Source organism: Zonotrichia albicollis, chromosome W (genome assembly GCF_047830755.1).
Source record: "Zonotrichia albicollis isolate bZonAlb1 chromosome W, bZonAlb1.hap1, whole genome shotgun sequence".
Classification (NCBI taxonomy): Eukaryota; Metazoa; Chordata; class Aves; order Passeriformes; family Passerellidae; genus Zonotrichia; species Zonotrichia albicollis.
In genome coordinates this window covers 14825570-14843275 of record NC_133859.1, presented here as the reverse complement: position 1 = coordinate 14843275, position 17706 = coordinate 14825570, and the positions used below count along the sequence as shown (strand labels likewise).

The 17706-nt window shown below is 42.1% G+C and overlaps 1 protein-coding gene and 1 long non-coding RNA gene across 5 annotated transcripts in view; both read right to left on the bottom strand.

The window, feature by feature from the left end:
- LOC141726829 (E3 ubiquitin-protein ligase KCMF1-like) overlaps positions 1–3862 on the bottom strand; it is a 146526-nt gene extending 142664 nt beyond the window's left edge. For 2 of the 4 annotated variants that reach the window (XM_074531929.1, XM_074531926.1), the window contains exon 1: positions 3265–3736. Coding sequence is in view for 2 of the 4 variants with exons in the window: in XM_074531926.1 (XP_074388027.1) it covers positions 3265–3280 (16 nt within the window). In the remaining 2 variants the exon portion in view is untranslated. The other 2 variants (XM_074531930.1, XM_074531927.1) reach the window with 2 other exon arrangements.
- The window catches only part of LOC141726926 (uncharacterized), a 425545-nt gene that overhangs the window by 402782 nt on the left and 5057 nt on the right, over positions 1–17706 (bottom strand). The gene's annotated exons all lie outside the window — the stretch shown is intronic.

The following is a 17706-nucleotide window of genomic DNA, read 5'->3' as shown; positions in this document are numbered from 1 at the left end:
CACAACAAAGATAATATGTGGCTATTTAATTTCACAGTGCATGTGCTCAAAAAGGGCTGAAGAAGGTTTCTCAGCACAATCTAGTTCTGGCACATCCCAAATCCTAAGTACTCAACTTGACAACCATGCTGTTCTGAACAGCTTCTTGAATGCAGTAACATTTTTCCTATCTCACCAATAAACACAGTAGCAGTAAAAACAAGCATGATTCTCTAGACTGATACCCCACAACCTTTCCCGAGTTGATACCAGTGAACACTAAAGTACACAAAAACTTAGTTTTTCCATATTGCTTTTCCTCTCAACACAAGTTAATTTCGCTCACCTTGTGTCACTCATAATTGAGAATTAGCTCTTTCTAAGGTTTCTTGGAAGACCTTCTAATCACTCCAGCTCAAATAACTCCTATTTGCAAACATTTCTATCTCACTTCCTCACATCCTCCACTCTCTGGATAATTTCTCCAGTTCTATACCCATTCCACTTTTGAAGGTATGCAGCAGTCAATGGCAAAAGGTCACCAGTTAAATTTATTCTCTCTTTTCCTGTCTCCCAACCAACTTCTTATCACAACAGGACTTAATTTCTCTCCACAAAGTAAAGAAAGCACCAAGAGACCCTGATTAAAAGTAAGCTTATACCTCCATCAGATACTTATTTAAGAGGCCTGAGACATTGGAATTCCAAGTTCTCCAGCATTTATTTTCTCAAACACACCCTTCCCCACCACAAAACTGATTCTGGCAAAACCAAGCCATTTTGACAAAAAAACACAGAGCGGTGATACAATTTATTAACACATCTGAAGCTCACTTTTCTCTTATACCTTATCCTTGCAGATTGAGAACTTTGAGCCAACCATAGACTCTATATCAAGGCAACTTATCCTAACCTTATAACTAATATAAAATTAAGAATGTGTTAAATGAGGAATAAAAGAAAAACATTAAGAAAACTCAAGACAACCAGGTTCCTATAAAATCTATCACAAAAGTACAACTGTTGCTGCAGCTTTATCTTTTCAGCTTTGATGAGGTTTTTCCTTCCTAATATAGGATATTTATGTCAACAATATAACATTGCCATCAACGGTTTATTAGAAGATAACTATTTTCATTTTTAAAAATCTGCAACTTCAAAGGACACCAATTTATCCATTTTCAGTTTTCTACAAAACCATGCTTAACATTATTTCCATATTTAAATTTCTGCTGATAAGACTAAGAAAAAAATTATTCTCTGACCTGAAAACAAAACATACACCAGAAAAAACAGAATCAAAACATAACCTCTACCAATCATGAACACATTTTTAAAAATTGTCTTTTAATAAAACATCGCAACACATCATACTGTCTTTGTGGCTTTAACCAGTGTAATCTAACAAGCCCGCATCCTACTACCCTGCTTTAAATCGCATACCATGGATATCTATCACAGCAGCAGTTTACAGAGTACTTGTTCCAACAAAGCCACAAAACCTTTTTATTAAACCTTATTTTGCTTCTTGTTGTTCACATTTGCCTCATTATCTGCATTATTATACACTCTTTGGAAAAAAAAAACAAAAAAAAAACAACAGCATAAAAAAAAAAACCAAACAAAACCACCAACACCACACTCACACCACCAAAAACAAAGAACACACACAATACACCACATCATCATCAGAAAAGAAACAAGAGGATTTAGTACCTTTACTAGAAAAAAGGGTTAGTAGATTTAGGCAAGTCTGGTCTTAGGCAAGCACGCACACTAACAAAATGCTCTAGCTATACGCCAAATAGCCATCATACCAATCCTCTATCTAGAAGCCAGTACTACTCCCAAAAATTGAAGTCTTCCAGCACATTGGTTTTAAAACATCAAGATTAAATAAAGATAGCTCAATTCCTTTTAAAAAATTATTCTTACAGCTCTAGGAGAATCAAAATTATGTATGGAGACAGGTGCTAAATTTAGTTCCTAACAGAGGGGAAAATTATCCTTTCAAAATATAAAGCAGAACTTCTACATAATATTTTTATTAGTGCAATTACCAGTAAAAAGGGGTAGAAAACCAAGCAAATTTATTTATACATAACTGCTCTACACAAATTCCTTTCTTTCATTTTTCTCTCCATTCATCTCACTTTTTTTATCAATCCTTAACTATCCCCTTTTATATACCCATAGCAAAAGAAAACCCCAAAAAAACCCCAAACAAAAATACCAAAACAAAACAATGAAAAATCCACCAAAACAAGAACAAACATACAAAACACTTAGATGATGACCTCTACAAAAGCTGCTACTAGATTGGCATGCTTCCTCTTTTTAAATAAAAAACTTGAAAAGAATATATTACTTCTCAACCTGACAAAGCTACCAAAATACAAACTACACTTGAACAAGGCAAACTTTCTCCCAACACAACAGCCAATTAGCTGCATAAATTCCTTCTACACCTACCGTGTAATCCCCTCCCCCATCTTCATTATACCCAAGTAGACCACACCCCAATCCACTTCTGGATGCCAGGCCACCCTTCTTGCATCACCTCCCTCCAAGCACTGCTCTCCCGAGCCTTAAGCCCTACAATCCCTTTTTCTCCTCCTCCATACCCTAAGAAACCTGGGGGTACTTCCCCTCATAGGGAGCATATCATACCAAGCCCACCTCCTCTTCTTCTGCACTCCTCCCTTCACATCATGCTATTCAGAACTCCCAGGGCACATCAGCAAGCCACTCTGATACCCACCCCCACACACACCTTCCTCCTTTCCCCCAAAACAGATTCCTTCAGGCCCACCTCTCAGGCTCATCTTTCAAACACTTAAGTAAGAGAAGTGAAAATAAACAGCTCTTCTGTCTCCTACCCTCTATTATCTGCCTCGGACACACTCCTTGTCCGGGGCCAGGCAAGGCCCGAGTCGAGGGCTAGTGAGGAGTGTCAGAGACCAGGCTCACTTCAAGTTGCAGTAGGCCCTTCAACCTCAGCAAGCGCAGGCCTGGCGTGCGTGCTTAGTGGCGACAGAAAAAGGACTCAAAGGCTACACATAAACTACACAACCATGGCCTCCCCTCCCGCAACACTACAAAGCAAGGCTTGGCCGCCGCCTTCCTCCTCCCACCATGGCCACTTTTCGCGACCAATTCCACAGGCCCCGCTCTCAGCGACGGTGCCGCCATGTTGACTCGCCTCACACAGCGGCAAGCGAGGCCGTACAGAGCTCAAGGGCGTCCCCCCACCCCCACCCCCCACCGCGGTCGTGGGTCTCTCACCTTCATGTCGGGACATCCTAATGTAGAGGCTGCTGCCCAGGCCTGTCCCTAGGCTCCCGCTGAGCTGCTCAGGCGTCGCTTTAGGCCAGGTCCCTCCCGCCTTACGCACTGACCCCCAAACGCGAAACGAACAAGCAACAAAAAAGGGAAAGAAATGGATGGGGGGGGGGGGGCGTGAAGCAAAGAGGTATTTGTTTCAAGGGCCTCAGCCAGCCAGCCGGCCGGCCGGCCTGTGTCTCTCCACCTCCCCCTCTCTCTTCCTCCCTCCTTCCGGGGGGGGGCGGATCCACCAGCAGTGACTTCCCAGGCGCCACGATACAGTGAATCCGTAGGCCCCTCTTCCTCTTCCGCTGCTTTAATTCACACTCCGTTTCCTGAGTTCCCACCTCTATTCCCTCTTCTGTTGTTACTGTAAAAACACTGACTACTCGCATACCTCAGCTCTTTCCTGCCCTAAGATCAAGGTCTCTCAGTTTCTTTCCTTCTCTACCTGTTTGTTTGGGTTTTTTAGTTCTTTCTCTCCTTTTTCTTCATTCCTTCTCTGTCCGATAGCCACTGCTACTGCAAACGGGAAGGAAGAGTAAGTACGCAGCCAATAGAAAGGAGGATCGGCACCACCCCGCGCAAAATTACGTGTAACTGGATGGGTTTCTCCCCTTCTTCCTCTAAATTAGGAGAGAGTGCTTTCTCCTGGCATTCACCAGAGACACGGCCTCCTTCACCATTTTGGACTCTGACAATTGCCCATGTGCCGCGGGAGGCAGAGAGAAGAGCCCCCCTGCTTGTCCCTGTTATCGAACACACCGCTGTAGTGGTGGGGCTGCGCCTCTGCGGGTGCACGGGTCTCTCTCGTCCCCTAGTAAAGACGTCAGAGAGCAAGGAATGACAGCAACCCAACAGCAGCCTTGAGGAAGAGGATAAGCTCAGCTAAGTGGTTCATGGTACTTCCCATTCCCTCTCCTTTCCAGTGTGGCTTGCAAAGCCCTCTGTCATTTAGGGAGGTGTAGGGAGCAGTGACACATATTCTGATGCTTCCTGCCCCATCCTGGCTGCCTGACTCCTGAAACAATCAGAGTGCTTGGGTAACTTCTTAATCAGCTGAGAAAGGTAAATGCCAGCCTGCCTGCAACAGCTACCGTATTGCACGTGTGTGGGTTTTACCTAGTCTTGATAATTTTCAGTGTTTCTGCTTAGTGTGCAAAGTGCTGAGAGGTGAAGAGTGGGAGACCTTGTGGCCACAGTAACATACTGATTTGTCATAGGCAAACTAAGCCATTTTAGTGGGATATTCCCATACTTCTCTGTGCATTTTTCCCCATTCTGCCTCTTAGGAGTGTTAGGCTACAAAGGAGAGGGATATGTATTTCAGAATGGGGAGGGGGAGCTCCAAACCTTGCACAGCTCCTGACTGCTGCAGGAACTTTCCCATAAGAGATTTAAGGTAACAGCAGCATGCCTGATTACTGAGACAGTGAAGAGAGAGCCTGATAGTTGGGAAGGGAAGAAGCAGAACCTTACAAAGAATGATGAAAAAGAAGAAAGATGTGACTTGCAGAATTCTATTGGCTTTCCCCACATCTTTTTATCTTTTGCAAAAAGACATTAGTCTAAAAAAGAAATTGTAAAGGTAAAATGGGATGAGTGGCTGGAAAACTCTCTGGCTGCAAAGGACCTAGGGGTGCTGGTTGACAGCCAGCTGAACATGAGTCAGGATGTGCCCAGGTGGCCAAGAAGGCCAATGGCATGCTGGCTTGTATCAGAAATAGTGTGGCCAGCAGGACTAGGGATGTGATTGTGCATTTGTACTCCACACTGGTGAGGCCACACCTCAAGTATTGTGTTCTGTATTGGGACTCTCACTACCAAAAAGACATTGAGGTTTTGGTGACACATGGAAATCGAGACTCCAGAACCAGCGGGTTTGTGAAGTAGGTATGTTTATTCAGTGCTGGGCACACGGGGGAATAGTTCCACCAAAAACGTGTGCACCAGAACAGAGCAGATGCTCTGTATATATACACTTAGGATCATACATATTCATGTAAGTTTCAACATCCCCTATACGTATTCATTACCTATCCTGCCTACTCTTGCTTTGTATCTTAAACAGCCTTTCATCATTCTGGGCTTGCACACTATCTTCTGCTGTCTTCTGGTGGTTTCGGGCAGGGGGGTTGCTGGATGAAGTGAATAGTCATCTCACAATGCCCTCTGGATGAACCTAGTCCTTGCGCAGGCTCTCTTGGTGTCTGTTCGTCCGTCAAGGCTTCTGGCCACAGTCCAAACTAAAGATCCAGCTTTTAGCAGTTTTTAGAGCACTAGTTCCTACTCTATCAGTCTTAAACTATAGGCAAAATCATGTCATTGCATAGCAAAGGATTATCTGTTCTTAACACACTTGATTACACAGCAACTTATAGTGGCATAAGTTTAGTTAGAAGTTCCCTATATCATTGGAGTGTGTCCAGAGAAGGGCAATGAAGCTGGTGAAGGGTCTGGACCCCAAGTCTTATGAGGACTGGCTGAGGGAGCTGGAGTTGTTCAGCCTGGAGAAAAAGAGGCTCAATAGAAATCACTCTCTTCAACTACCTGAAAGGAGGTTGTAGCCAGGTGGGGGTTGGTCTCTTCTCCCAGGTAACAAGTGACAAAATGAGAGAAAATGGCCTCAAGTTGCACCAGGGGAGGTTTAGATTAAGCAAAAAAAGTCACAGAGAGGTTTATAAAGCATTGGAACAGGCTGCCCAGGGAACTGGTGGAGTTACCATCCCTGGAACTGTTTAGAAAACATGTGGATATGTCATTGGAGGACATGGATTTAGTGGTGAACATGGTGGTGGTGCTGGATTGAGAGTTGGACCTGATGTTCTTAAAGGTCTTTTCCAACCTAAATTATTCTATTGTGAAAAACACCAATCACTTGTTTTTAGAATTTTAAAAGTTTAATAGTAAAAAAATTGTTATAATGAGAGTAAAAAAATGAGAGTAATAAAAATTTGGACAATTAGGATTTAGGACAATACGAGAAAATAAAAACAAAGAGTTATGGACAGTCTGGGTACCTCTTTCTGGGCAAAATAAGTCCGAAAAAGGACACACGTTAACAGAGGATTAACCCTTAAAAACAATAGCCCATTGCATATTCATACACCTCATACATGATGCATAAATTCCATTCAAGCAAAGGATTCTGTCTGGTCAGTGTTAACTTCTTCCTCTGAATCCTAACGGCGTCTTCAGGGCTGAGTGAGGCGGGAAGAACTTGATAAGAGAGCAATAAATTCTTTTTCTCTGAAAGATGCAGGTGTCCTGTGGCTGCTATCTCCGTGCGAGTCCTCTCTTAAAAAAGAAGTATCTTACATAGCATAGTTTCTATTTTAGCACTATGTTATAACCTAAAACTATATTTAACACACTACTTAAGAAAATTAATACAGCATAACCTTCTAACATATATAATATTCATTTTAATATTTGCAAAAAGCCAATCATAAAATATGCATTTTTCACAATCCCCCCTCTTATTCTTTGTAAATCATTTGGCTTGAGGAATACTTTTTGTCTACTTGCATTTTTTGGACTATGCTGGCAAAATAAGATGGGATTACACAAGGAAGAAATATCAAAACAGTTGTAACACATAAAAGGAAATATCTTAATTTCTTCTATCATCTTATCTATAATACATTACTCCACCAGCTAGGTTTTATCACTGTTTTCTAATTTTTGGACTGGTACCCGGGTTATTATATGATGCAGTGTGTTTTAAACTTCCGGGTCCCTTACCCAGGTGTGGCAATACCCTCTTCCCCTCCCCCCCCTCATCCCTTGCTGAGTGAGTCCTGTCAATCAGGCTTAACATTCCAGCAAAGACGTCGTGTGATTGGTCAAGTTCAAAGGATGCCCCTCAAGCCCAGAGGTCATTGGCCTGTCTAGGTGTCCCTCATCCCTTGAGACCCCGCCCCTCCCACCTGGTTGGTGGCTCACCTGTCCCCTCCCCTCCCCCTGAGCTTAAAAGGTGAGTCCGGCCATGTGGTCGGGCATTTCTATTGGAGCTCTTCCCAAGATTCAGACCTCTGTCACCATGGAATAAACCACTGGATATAACCCTCCAGCAGAATCCTCTCCTTTTTTTCTCTTCACCTTCGCCTGAAGTCTTCTTCCTGAGGTAAACGGAGTTCCTAATGAGCCTGGACTTGTTTAGTGCCCAGCTGCAACCACCAGCAAGCTAAAGGTGTCTCTGGGGTGATACACCACAGTTGCCGCCTTTGGCCTAGCAGCTAGGGTCAGACTGGCCCAGGCACAATCTAACTGGTAATATTGGGATTCATATTAAAATAATTATATATTTTTTTTCTGATATCTTTTACTGTTTCTATAATGTCTTTTCCATGGTCATCGATTTTCAACAATCTGATATATTAAACTTTACACAAACACCCCCTTCTTTAGCCATTAAATAGTCCAAAGCCAACCTATTCTGATACACTACAGTTTTTGTTTGGCTTTGCTGACTCGATATTATTCCAATGCATGAGCAGCTTTATTTGTTATCATTTCTATAACTGGTTGAAGTCTTATACTACAATTCAGCATATAATTTGGGGTTAATACAGAGTTAGATTACTGTGCTGGTTTTACCTTTTTGTTTACTAGTTGTTTTTTTACCGAATCCTGAACTGTATCTTTAAGATTAAATGTAAAACAAATCCATCTCTCTCCTTTTGGACATTCAATTCCAAATCTATTACCACTTCTTCCTAAGTTTCTTGCAATCCAATAATTTTTTCTGTTTTGCCTACAGGTACTTAATTTGGATCGGTTATAACAGTGGCTGTTGACATGGCTGTGTGTAATACAAGAGGAACTTTGTTTTCTTTCCATGTAATACTTTCTGTAGCATTTGTGACACGATCTTGCTGGTATCCTGAAAGGGAAAAGACATCAAATGAGTGCCAGAAACAGGAATAACAGAGGACCAGTATGGCTTATACTCTCACCTCCCATGCCTGTGAGGTTGCAACCCACAGCAGGGGTATTTGATCTTCTCGGTGGCGAAATACAGAGGCCAATCTGGTCTTGCCCTCTATTTCCTTGTCACTTTCTCTTAGCTAATTTCTAGACAGATTTGGGGTTTTTTTGGTTTTTTTTTTTTACAGCCCTTAACTGTGGTTTCCCACCGTCCCTCAGGTATCTCCCATTTAACAGGCACTAATAATCCCCATCCGCAGAACAAAGTTATTACTTTAACACTTCTTGCAAGAAGAGTATAAATTTTGTGAACTACAATAGTAATTATTCCTACAATTCAGGCATTTACTTATTCATGTATTTGTCCAGGTTTAGAGCAAATTTGGGGAAGAATCCCCCAAAGGAGCTCCGGTGGGAAAAGCACATCCAATTTGCCCATCCCCCCAAGTGGTCTGGGAGGAAAAAATACCTCGTTGGAGAAAGGTGGAAAAAAACTGTTTATTAAACAATAAAACCAAAACAATATTAAACAATAAAACCCCTTGCCACTCCAAAAGAGATGACAAACTGAGAAAACCTCGTCCCCGGGTTGCAGCTCACTCTGTCTCTGATCAGTCTCTCTGATGCTGGAATTGTCGCAGGCCAAGCCCGGCCCGGTGGGCCAGAGATGTGAGCTGACGGTGCTCTCCTGGGTGTTCAGTACAGAGCAGGTTTCAAGAGGTCCAAAGAAAAAGAAAAAAAAAACACAGTCCAGGGAACTTCTCTGTCCTGCTGTCTGTCCGCAAACAACACAGTCAGGAGCAGGAATGTGGAGGAGTGGAGTACAGTGTCTGAAAACAAACTGCACACTTCTTCTCTCCCCCCCTTCACTCTCTGGAACACTCTTAAAGATGCAAAACTTATTATTCAACATAAACCGAATGAGACGATTGGGGATAAAAGCATCATATAGTCAACCCAGGGCATCCAGCTAGCATGTCCAGTATCGGGGTGAATCAAATAAAGTTTAAAGTATGGTACTGATGGAGATGGTAATTCTCCCTCTCCCCTGTACAATTCACAGGCTAAGGTCCGAATATAAGAACTCTTGGACCAAAACAGTTCTGATCCTTCTGTCTGAAGAATTCCTCCCTGTTGGGAATGATGCAAGTTTGACAAGAAAGTCTCACAGATATGTATGCTTGGCAGAAAGATTTTTGAATGTAGAATCTGAAGAAGGAATAGAGATGGAAACAAGTTTTGATATAGAAGAAAAGAATTGCTGAGCCAGTCTTACTGGATAACCAAGGAGGCAAAGGGTATGTTAGTTAGAAGGGGGTTTTTATGACTTAGAGCAAAGGATAAACCCACCTCAAACAAGATGTTTTTACCAAGAAGAAAGATAGCACAGATAAGTGAGCAGATGTTGCAAGTAGAAAAAAGGTCTCAGGATTTTCCACTGCAAGAAAAGTGAAAAACATCTTCTAGCTTAAACTGTAATGTACTAACTTTTAGTGATTGAAGAATACTTACATGAATATGGTAATTATAGTAGTTATGATAGGCTATAGATAAAAGTTAAGGTATAGATTGGTTCTACTGTATTAGGATGCTCAGCAAAGAAAAGTATATAATACATTGTAACCAAAATTAAAGGGTCTTCATCCTTGTCTACAGCTGGAGCTGGCAGCTGTAGCCACAGGCTCTGTCACCCATGACACTGGACTGCTGTAACATCTTGGATGTAATAAACTGCATTTTGAATAGCCACCTTGAGTCCCGCATCCCTCATTTCGGCTCTTACACCTCCCCAAGGAGATGTTTTATTCAGGCAGTGGTTGAAGCCAGTGATGTAAGCTTTGCCTTATTTCTTAATTAGGTGTTATTCTTTGTACATTTCTTGGATCATTTGGGTTTTCCCAAACCATTACCACCCAGTCCCCATTTGATAGGTAATTTGGTATCACCCGGTTTAAATGTGGTAGTCCATTCTTCAGGTTTCTTCACAAGTCCTTTGATTCTGCTGGCATGAATCCACCCTCTTTCCATGGTTCATATTGCTGTTTCAGTAGCACCTGGAAAGGACTTCTTAATAGCACAGTGATAAAAGAAAGACAATACAGCATTAACTTTTACCATTAGCTTTCTTCAAAACTTTCTGGGTTTAGCTAAAAGCTTTCTCCACAGCAGCCTCTTCTTCTTGTATTCAGCTGTGCTAACAGCTGCAGAGGCAACGGGCCTGGTGGCTGGGACCGGGACAGAGGAACTCACCAGCGGGGCCGGCACAGGGGCTGGATTGAGTGGTGTAGCCGCGAGCAGCGAGACTGGGGACAGGGGCTGGGGGGGGGAGTGCAGCTGCGAACAGGTGGGGGAGCAAGCAGGAATGGAGGAGGTAATCTCTTATTCCCAGCCCTTTTTCTTTTACCCTTTTTTCTATTATTCCTTTGTCTCGGGAGTTTTTTGATATTTTAAAGATGTTATTTTCTTATGATCTCCTCCCCAGTGTTTTGCGGAGATAATCAAAACTCTACAACTTTTGTGGAATTTGTAAAGCTGGTATGTTTATTACAGTGCTGGACGCATGTGGGAATCGTTCTCCTAAATTGACATGCGTACTTCTGGGAACTTCAGGTCCCTTTTTATCCTCTTCTGAAATACATATGCATACAATTTCACAATAGGCTCATACATATTCATTTTTACAAATTTCGCAAGACATTTGCCACTAGTTCTTCTTTATCAGAAAGAATTCCTAGGTCAGGTTGACCTGCTCTCAGAGCAGTCTCTGTCTCTATCACCCTCTGTCTCTTCCTCATCTCTGTCCTTCACTGAAGCAGTTTCTCTGAGCCTAGGCTTTTGCAGTCAGGCTAAACAGCTGTGTTTTCTGACCACAGCCTCAACTCAAAAATGTACTTTTCACCTAAATCAAAATAGACTTCTACCCTGGAAAATTTCCACTCTGCTTCATTCCCTCTTTTCTTGAAAGAAAAAGTAAATTCTTTTACTTCATGCAAATTCTTATGACAATAAGTGTACTTTAGTGCTTTACTATGTAAGTTTGATAAGGAGGTTAACACAGCTACTCGCTGTAATATTCTCTAATTCTAAATTAGCAATAAAATGAATAATCTTAAACTTACTCTAACTAATATTAACAAAACTACAATGGGATGACACAACTTGTAAAAGATTTCATTTGCAGTTGGTGACTACTTGAAGATCACATCTTACTAGTTATGATCTGGATTTTGTTTTATTCTTTGCAGAATTCTGGTTATATCTTTTGTATCATGTTGAACAGTAATTAGGGTTTTCTGTCTGCTTTCTTGGGTTTTTCTTCAAGATCTTTAGTAACTTTTGGTGCTTAATTAATTGTTTTACTAAAGTAAGGTCTATTCTAATAGGAGTAGGTGATAGTTTCTGATACATTGTGTAATTGGTTTTAATTAACTGGTAGGATGTCACTGGGGCTAAGTACAAAAAATTACATTTGATAATCTTAACAAAATTGCAAATAAAAAAAATAGAATTATTTCTGCTATACAAAATAACATTGTTGTTATCAATTTTTACAGCAGCACAGGCAGTTCTCAGGCACACACAACTTTTATCAGTATATACGAACACAGTTTTCTGATCAGTGACTGGATGAACTTCAAAGTGGCAAATACTCTGTTTAGCATCTAGACACACATCTTGGGCATAAATAGTATTGCTTTCACAAATGAATCTCAGCTGTTCTCTAGTAATGCAGGATTCTAAGTTTACTGTCTGCCACTTTTCATTTACTTTTTGTGCCTACACTCTATGTTTTGAAGGGTACAGTATTGTTTTTTCATGGTTTAATCTTAGTGCAACAATGGGATGGATAACATAAACAGTGGCATTATGTATGGTAAGCACAAAGGCAGTGGCTACATTAGAAGCAGAATCATAGGTGAAATTTACTATAGTCTACTAGGATTGAAACTTCTTTTCAAAATCAATTGCATTATCTTAGACAACTTTTTGAATTTTAGCTGGAAAATTACTTTGACTCTTTTCTCATATGATCAGAGCTGCTGTTGCTTGCATTTATAACTGTGCTTGTATACAACTGAAAGGTAAAGACACATTATCTTGAACTGTACTAAGCACTTCTATTAACTTGTGGTCTTGGTCTCTGGCGTTTTCTTACTTTGGCAGTACTTTTGAAATCTGTTACTGGCTAGTTCTTAATGCTAATAGAGATGACTGTAAAGGCTGCTTTAATTTTGCTAGGCTACCTGCTGCAGTGGCCAGCTTATTAATCAGTATTTCTGAATCAATTCTATTCAAAACTCTCAATTCTGTCTTTAATATCTCAGTTAGATATTTTCTTATTCTGCTCTTGAGATATCTTTGTAAGTACATTGTCTAGCTCTCAACGGATGTTCTTAGGAAAGAGGAGCAGGCTGGTTGGATTTTTGAGATGTTAATTTGCATTAGTACCTCAACACGTTTGAGAGACTATTTTGGATTGAACAACAGTTGTTGTTTGTCGTAGGAAGGGGACCAGGACACCAGCTGGTTCATCACAGGTCCGACAGGTCCGGTCCAGTTTATTGAAGAAAACATCAAACACTTATACAGCAAATAATAAGCTTACGAATATTCTGTAAGCCAAGCAATCTATTGGTTAAACTATACCGTGAACTCTTCCTCATTCCTTAGGGGTTACATCTCTCTTTTCTCATGTCTCTTTCACTGTTTGTTATTATGCTACAGCTAGGCCCAAGGACACGCTATCTAGCAGGTGCAGGACTTGGAATTAGCCATGGTTTTGTACTTTTCCAGCCTTTAGCCAGCCAAACTCCCAACAGTTGTTCACCCACATTCCTCACTATGTAGGGGCTTACTTCATACACTTCAGGTTCCATTTTGGGTTGGGTCTGAACTATTTGATTACTAGTGTGGGTTGTATAAGGTCTTGCTGTTTTAAAAGGTGCAGTGTCTAATTTAAATTTAAATGAGAGCTTGATAGCATCTTGAGCTTAAAGGCAGGTCACTTCTACAGGCTGTATCAAGGTGAAATTACTCCAACAGTCTGATTCACTTAGGCTATCACAAACTTCTGAATGCTTGTATATGGGAGATGTTGAGACACTAATTGCAAAAGCTATCCTATTGACTACTCAGCACTTTACTTTGATTTCTTCTTTTCTGATTCTTTGAAGTGTTTGCAGTTCTCATTTCCGCTACTCTTGCTCCTCATATACCTGATCTTCATGAATTACAACATTGCATAGGTTTAGATCTTTTATCTCAGAAAGTTTTCTTATGGATCTGTCCTGGTTTAGGGCAAATTTGTTAAAGAATCTGCAAAGAAGGGCCCCTCCAGAAAGCAAACCCACACGGCCCCTCCCCCCCCAACTGGTTTGGGAAGAATTCCTCGGAGAGAAGTGGAAAGAACCTGTTTATTTGACTGGCACAGCTCCCCCCAGCACACAAAATGAACAATACCAGATGACACCGCTCTGAGAAAGAAGACAAAATCAGAAAGTTTCTTTTGGGGGTGGTTGCTCTGTTCTCAGTCCCTCCGACGCTGGGGCAGCTGCTGCAGGCCAAAACGGTGCAAACCCTCAGTGTTCCCGGGTCCCAGTCCGGAGCAGATTTGAGATGGTCACAGAAACAGGAGAGGAGAAACAGTCCAGGAAGGAATTTGGACTGTTTAGCTAGAACTAGCTAATAAGCAGAGGCCAAAGCAGAGCAGGAGCGAGAGCAGAAAAGAGAGCAAGCAAAGCAGCAAGCCGAAAGCAAGAAGCGAAAACAGCCCTAAGTACTGCCCATCTCTGTGTCCCTGATAAGAGAAACCCAAACAAAACTTCCACTCTTCAGAGCCGGTCTTAAAGGCACAGAACATATGAATGGGGATACAAGCATCATAACGTCACCCCAGGACAGGATCTAGTATACTGATTAAAAGCCTGAGACCAAGGCCATTCAGCATTGCTTTCAATAGATGTACTCTCGCATTCTAAGACTAGTTATAATTATATACAAAACAATTTTGTAAATGAAAGTATTAACTACCTTCGACCGCAATATACTCATTTTGCCTGAGTAAGTTTTAATTTCAGTTCATTGTCTATTGGTGTCACTCTCTAAGGGGCTTCTGGGGCCTTCTTCACTCAAGAGTGATGGATCTAGGTGTGACGGTGTTCACAGGGGTGTGACCGAGGTCACAGGGGTTTTCAGGTGAGGGGAGAGACGAGAATGTTGACTCCATGTTCAGAAGGCTTGATTTATTATTTTATGGTGTATATATATATATATATTACATTATACCTATACTAAAAAGAAATAGAAGGAAAGGGTTTCCTCAGAAGCTAGCTAAGCTAAGAATAGAAAAGAATGATAACAAAAGGCAGCTCTCTCGGACTCTGTCTGAGATAGCTCCGTCTTGATTGGCCATTAATTATAAACATTCAAGATGGGCCAATCAAAAATCCACCTGTTGCATTCCACAACAGCAGATAACCATTGTTTTCATTTTGTTCCTGAGGCCTCTAAGCTTCTCAGGAGGAAAAAATCCTTAGGAAAGGATTTTTTATAAAAGTTGTCTGCAACATCTAGGTATTCTGCTTTTTGGTCTTGATTGCAGTGAAGGTGGTGAGAAGCACCTGGAATGGTCCCTCCCACTGTGGTTCCAAAGTCTTCTCTGTAAGAGACTTAACATATACATAATCTCTAGGCTATATGTTATGAACTGGCTTATCTAACTCCTTGCTCTGAGTTCCAGCCACGTGCTTCTCAATTTCTTTGAGCTGTTTGCTTAAAGCCACCATGTAGGTGGCCAGTGTTATTTCTTTAATGTCGGTGGACATTTTCTTTTGTATTCCATATGGTCTTCTGTAAAGTATTTCAAAAGGACTCAGCTTTACTTTAGCTTGAGGTTCAGTTGGAATTCGCAATAGTGCCAGTGAAAGAGCTTGGGGCTAGGGTAGATTAACTTCTTGCCTGTCTTACAATCTGCTGCTTAATCAAATGATTCATTTTCTCTACCTGTTTCAGGATCCGTCCTAGTGAACAGATGACCTGATGGTTCGTAGGAGTGATCTCAGTGTGCAAAAACCAACACAGTACAAGGGGGTTTGCAGTGATAATCAAAGCAAATACAGTTTTATTGAAATAACCACAGCAAAAATGTGATAGAAGGATAAAGAGAAAGAAAAAGATAGAGAAATATTGGAATATGTATCCCAATATAACCAGTTAGATGGTGCCTAGGCCAGTTCTGACCCTCGCTGCTGGGCCAAAGGCAGCACGGCGGTGTTTTACCCCAGAGATACCTTGGCTGGCGGCAGAGTGCAGCGGGGCACAAGACAGGACTCCGTTCTCCTCAGGAGAGAGAGCTTCTGGCGATAGTGGAGAGAAAGGGAGTGGATTCTGCTAGAAGGTTGCCAAATGTTTATTCCATTGGTACAGAGATGTCTGCACTGGGCCACTGCTGCTAACAGAATCCGGCCGCATGGTCTCATTAACATTTTAAGCTCAGGACAGGGGAAGGGGAGGGGACAGGTGAGCCACCAACCAGGTGAAGGGGCAGGGTCTCAAGGGACTAGGGACACCTATCACACGACGCCTTGCTGGTATGTTAGCCTGATTGACAGGGCACACTCAGCGAGGGGCGAGGGGGAAGGGAGAAGGTAAAACAGGATATTGCAACACACCACAACAAATAGATGACTCTCCTGTGTGGGCAGAAGCATAGACCGCTCCAGAAAAGGTATCTACACTAACATGAACATATTTCTGCCGTCCAAAAGACTGTATGTGTGTTACATCTGTTTGCCACAGTTCACAACTGTTCAGTCCCCTTGGGTTTGTTCCTGTACTCACTGTAGGGAGTGCATGTTGTTGGCAATTTGGGCACGTGGCCACAATCGCTTTGGCCTGTTCTCGAGTGATGTTAAACTGGCGAACCAGGCCAGGTGCATTTTGGTGGAAAAGCTGGTGGCTGATTTTTGCCTGTTCAAAAACATTTGGGAGAGTGGCCATCACTGCAGGCGCAGCAAGAGCATCTGCCCTTCTGTTTCCTTCAGCGATAAACCCTGGCAAGTCAGTGTGTGACCTGACATGCATCACATAAAAGGGTTGCTCTCGGTGAGTGACTAACTTTACCAGTTTTGAGAGCAATTCAAAAAGTGCAATGTTAGATACATCTTGCAGTATTGCTTGATCTGCTCTGGATACTACTCCTGCCACGTATGCAGAGTCTGTAATCAGATTAAATGGTTCTGAGAACCTTTCAAAAGCCCTAACAACCACAGCCAATTCAGCAACCTGAGGTGAACCTTCCACCTCAGCAATGTCCGTCTCCCACTGCTGGGTATGAGGATCTTTCCAAGTCATAACGGACTTGTGGGACCTCCCGGACGCATCTGTAAAAACAGTTAGAGCCCTTTTTAAAGGTCTCCTACTTAGAGCAGTTCTTAATTTTAAAGTAAATTGAACATCTTGTTCAAACAATTTGCAAGCGGGCCGCGCTACCGAAAATTGTCCTGAGTAGGAATCCAGAGCAAACTGCAACACTTCATTTTCTTGAAACAATTGTTCCAGTATTTTCATAGTATTTTGACCTGATTTTAACTCAACTGGAATGTGAATGCACTTAAAATCACATCCTGCTAACTCCCTGATCCGGGTCCTTGCTTTCCGGATCAGTTCTGCTACCAGCTCCTGAGGCTTTGTCAGTCTCTTGGACCTTTTGTGACTGAGGAAAACCCATTCTATGATCAAGAGAGAGTCCTTCTGGTCCCGGTCCTTTTTTGGTGTGTCCTTTGCCTTAGGTGTTTGTTTTTCCTCCCACTGGAAAATAATTCCAGGGAGGTGTGGCAACTTACCTAGGATGATGAATTTGAATGGCAGATCAGGCCGGCATCGGTGGGCCTGTCTTGTGGACATTGCAATCTGAACCTTTTCTAGAGCTTTCCGTGCCTCTGGGGTAATAGACCTAGGAGCACCTGGGTCCTCTCCCCCTTTCAATAAATTGAAAAGAGGGGCAAGGTCTTCATTAGTCAGACCAAGCCATGGTCTTACCCAATTCAAAGACCCACACAACTTGTGGACATCCGCAAGGGTCTTGATCCTTGGATTGATTTCTAGTTTTTGAGGAACAATGGTCCTATTTCCAATTTCTAAGCCCAAATACTTCCAAGGTGGCATCTTTTGAATTTTCTGTTCCTGGAGCTCGAACCCTGCAACAATCAATGCATCGATCGTTAGGTCAAGCGCATGTGTGAGTAAATCATCATTGGGGGCACACACAAGGATATCATCCATATAATGATAGATGATGGCCTTCTCTGCGGCTGCACGCACTGGGGAAAGCAAGGAAGAGACATACCACTGGCAGATAGCTGGAGATACCTTTAATCCCTGAGGAAGAACGGTCCAATGGTACCTTTTCATAGGAGCTTCTGAATTGATAGAAGGGACAGAGAATGCCAAACGCGGTGCATCATCAGGGTGCAA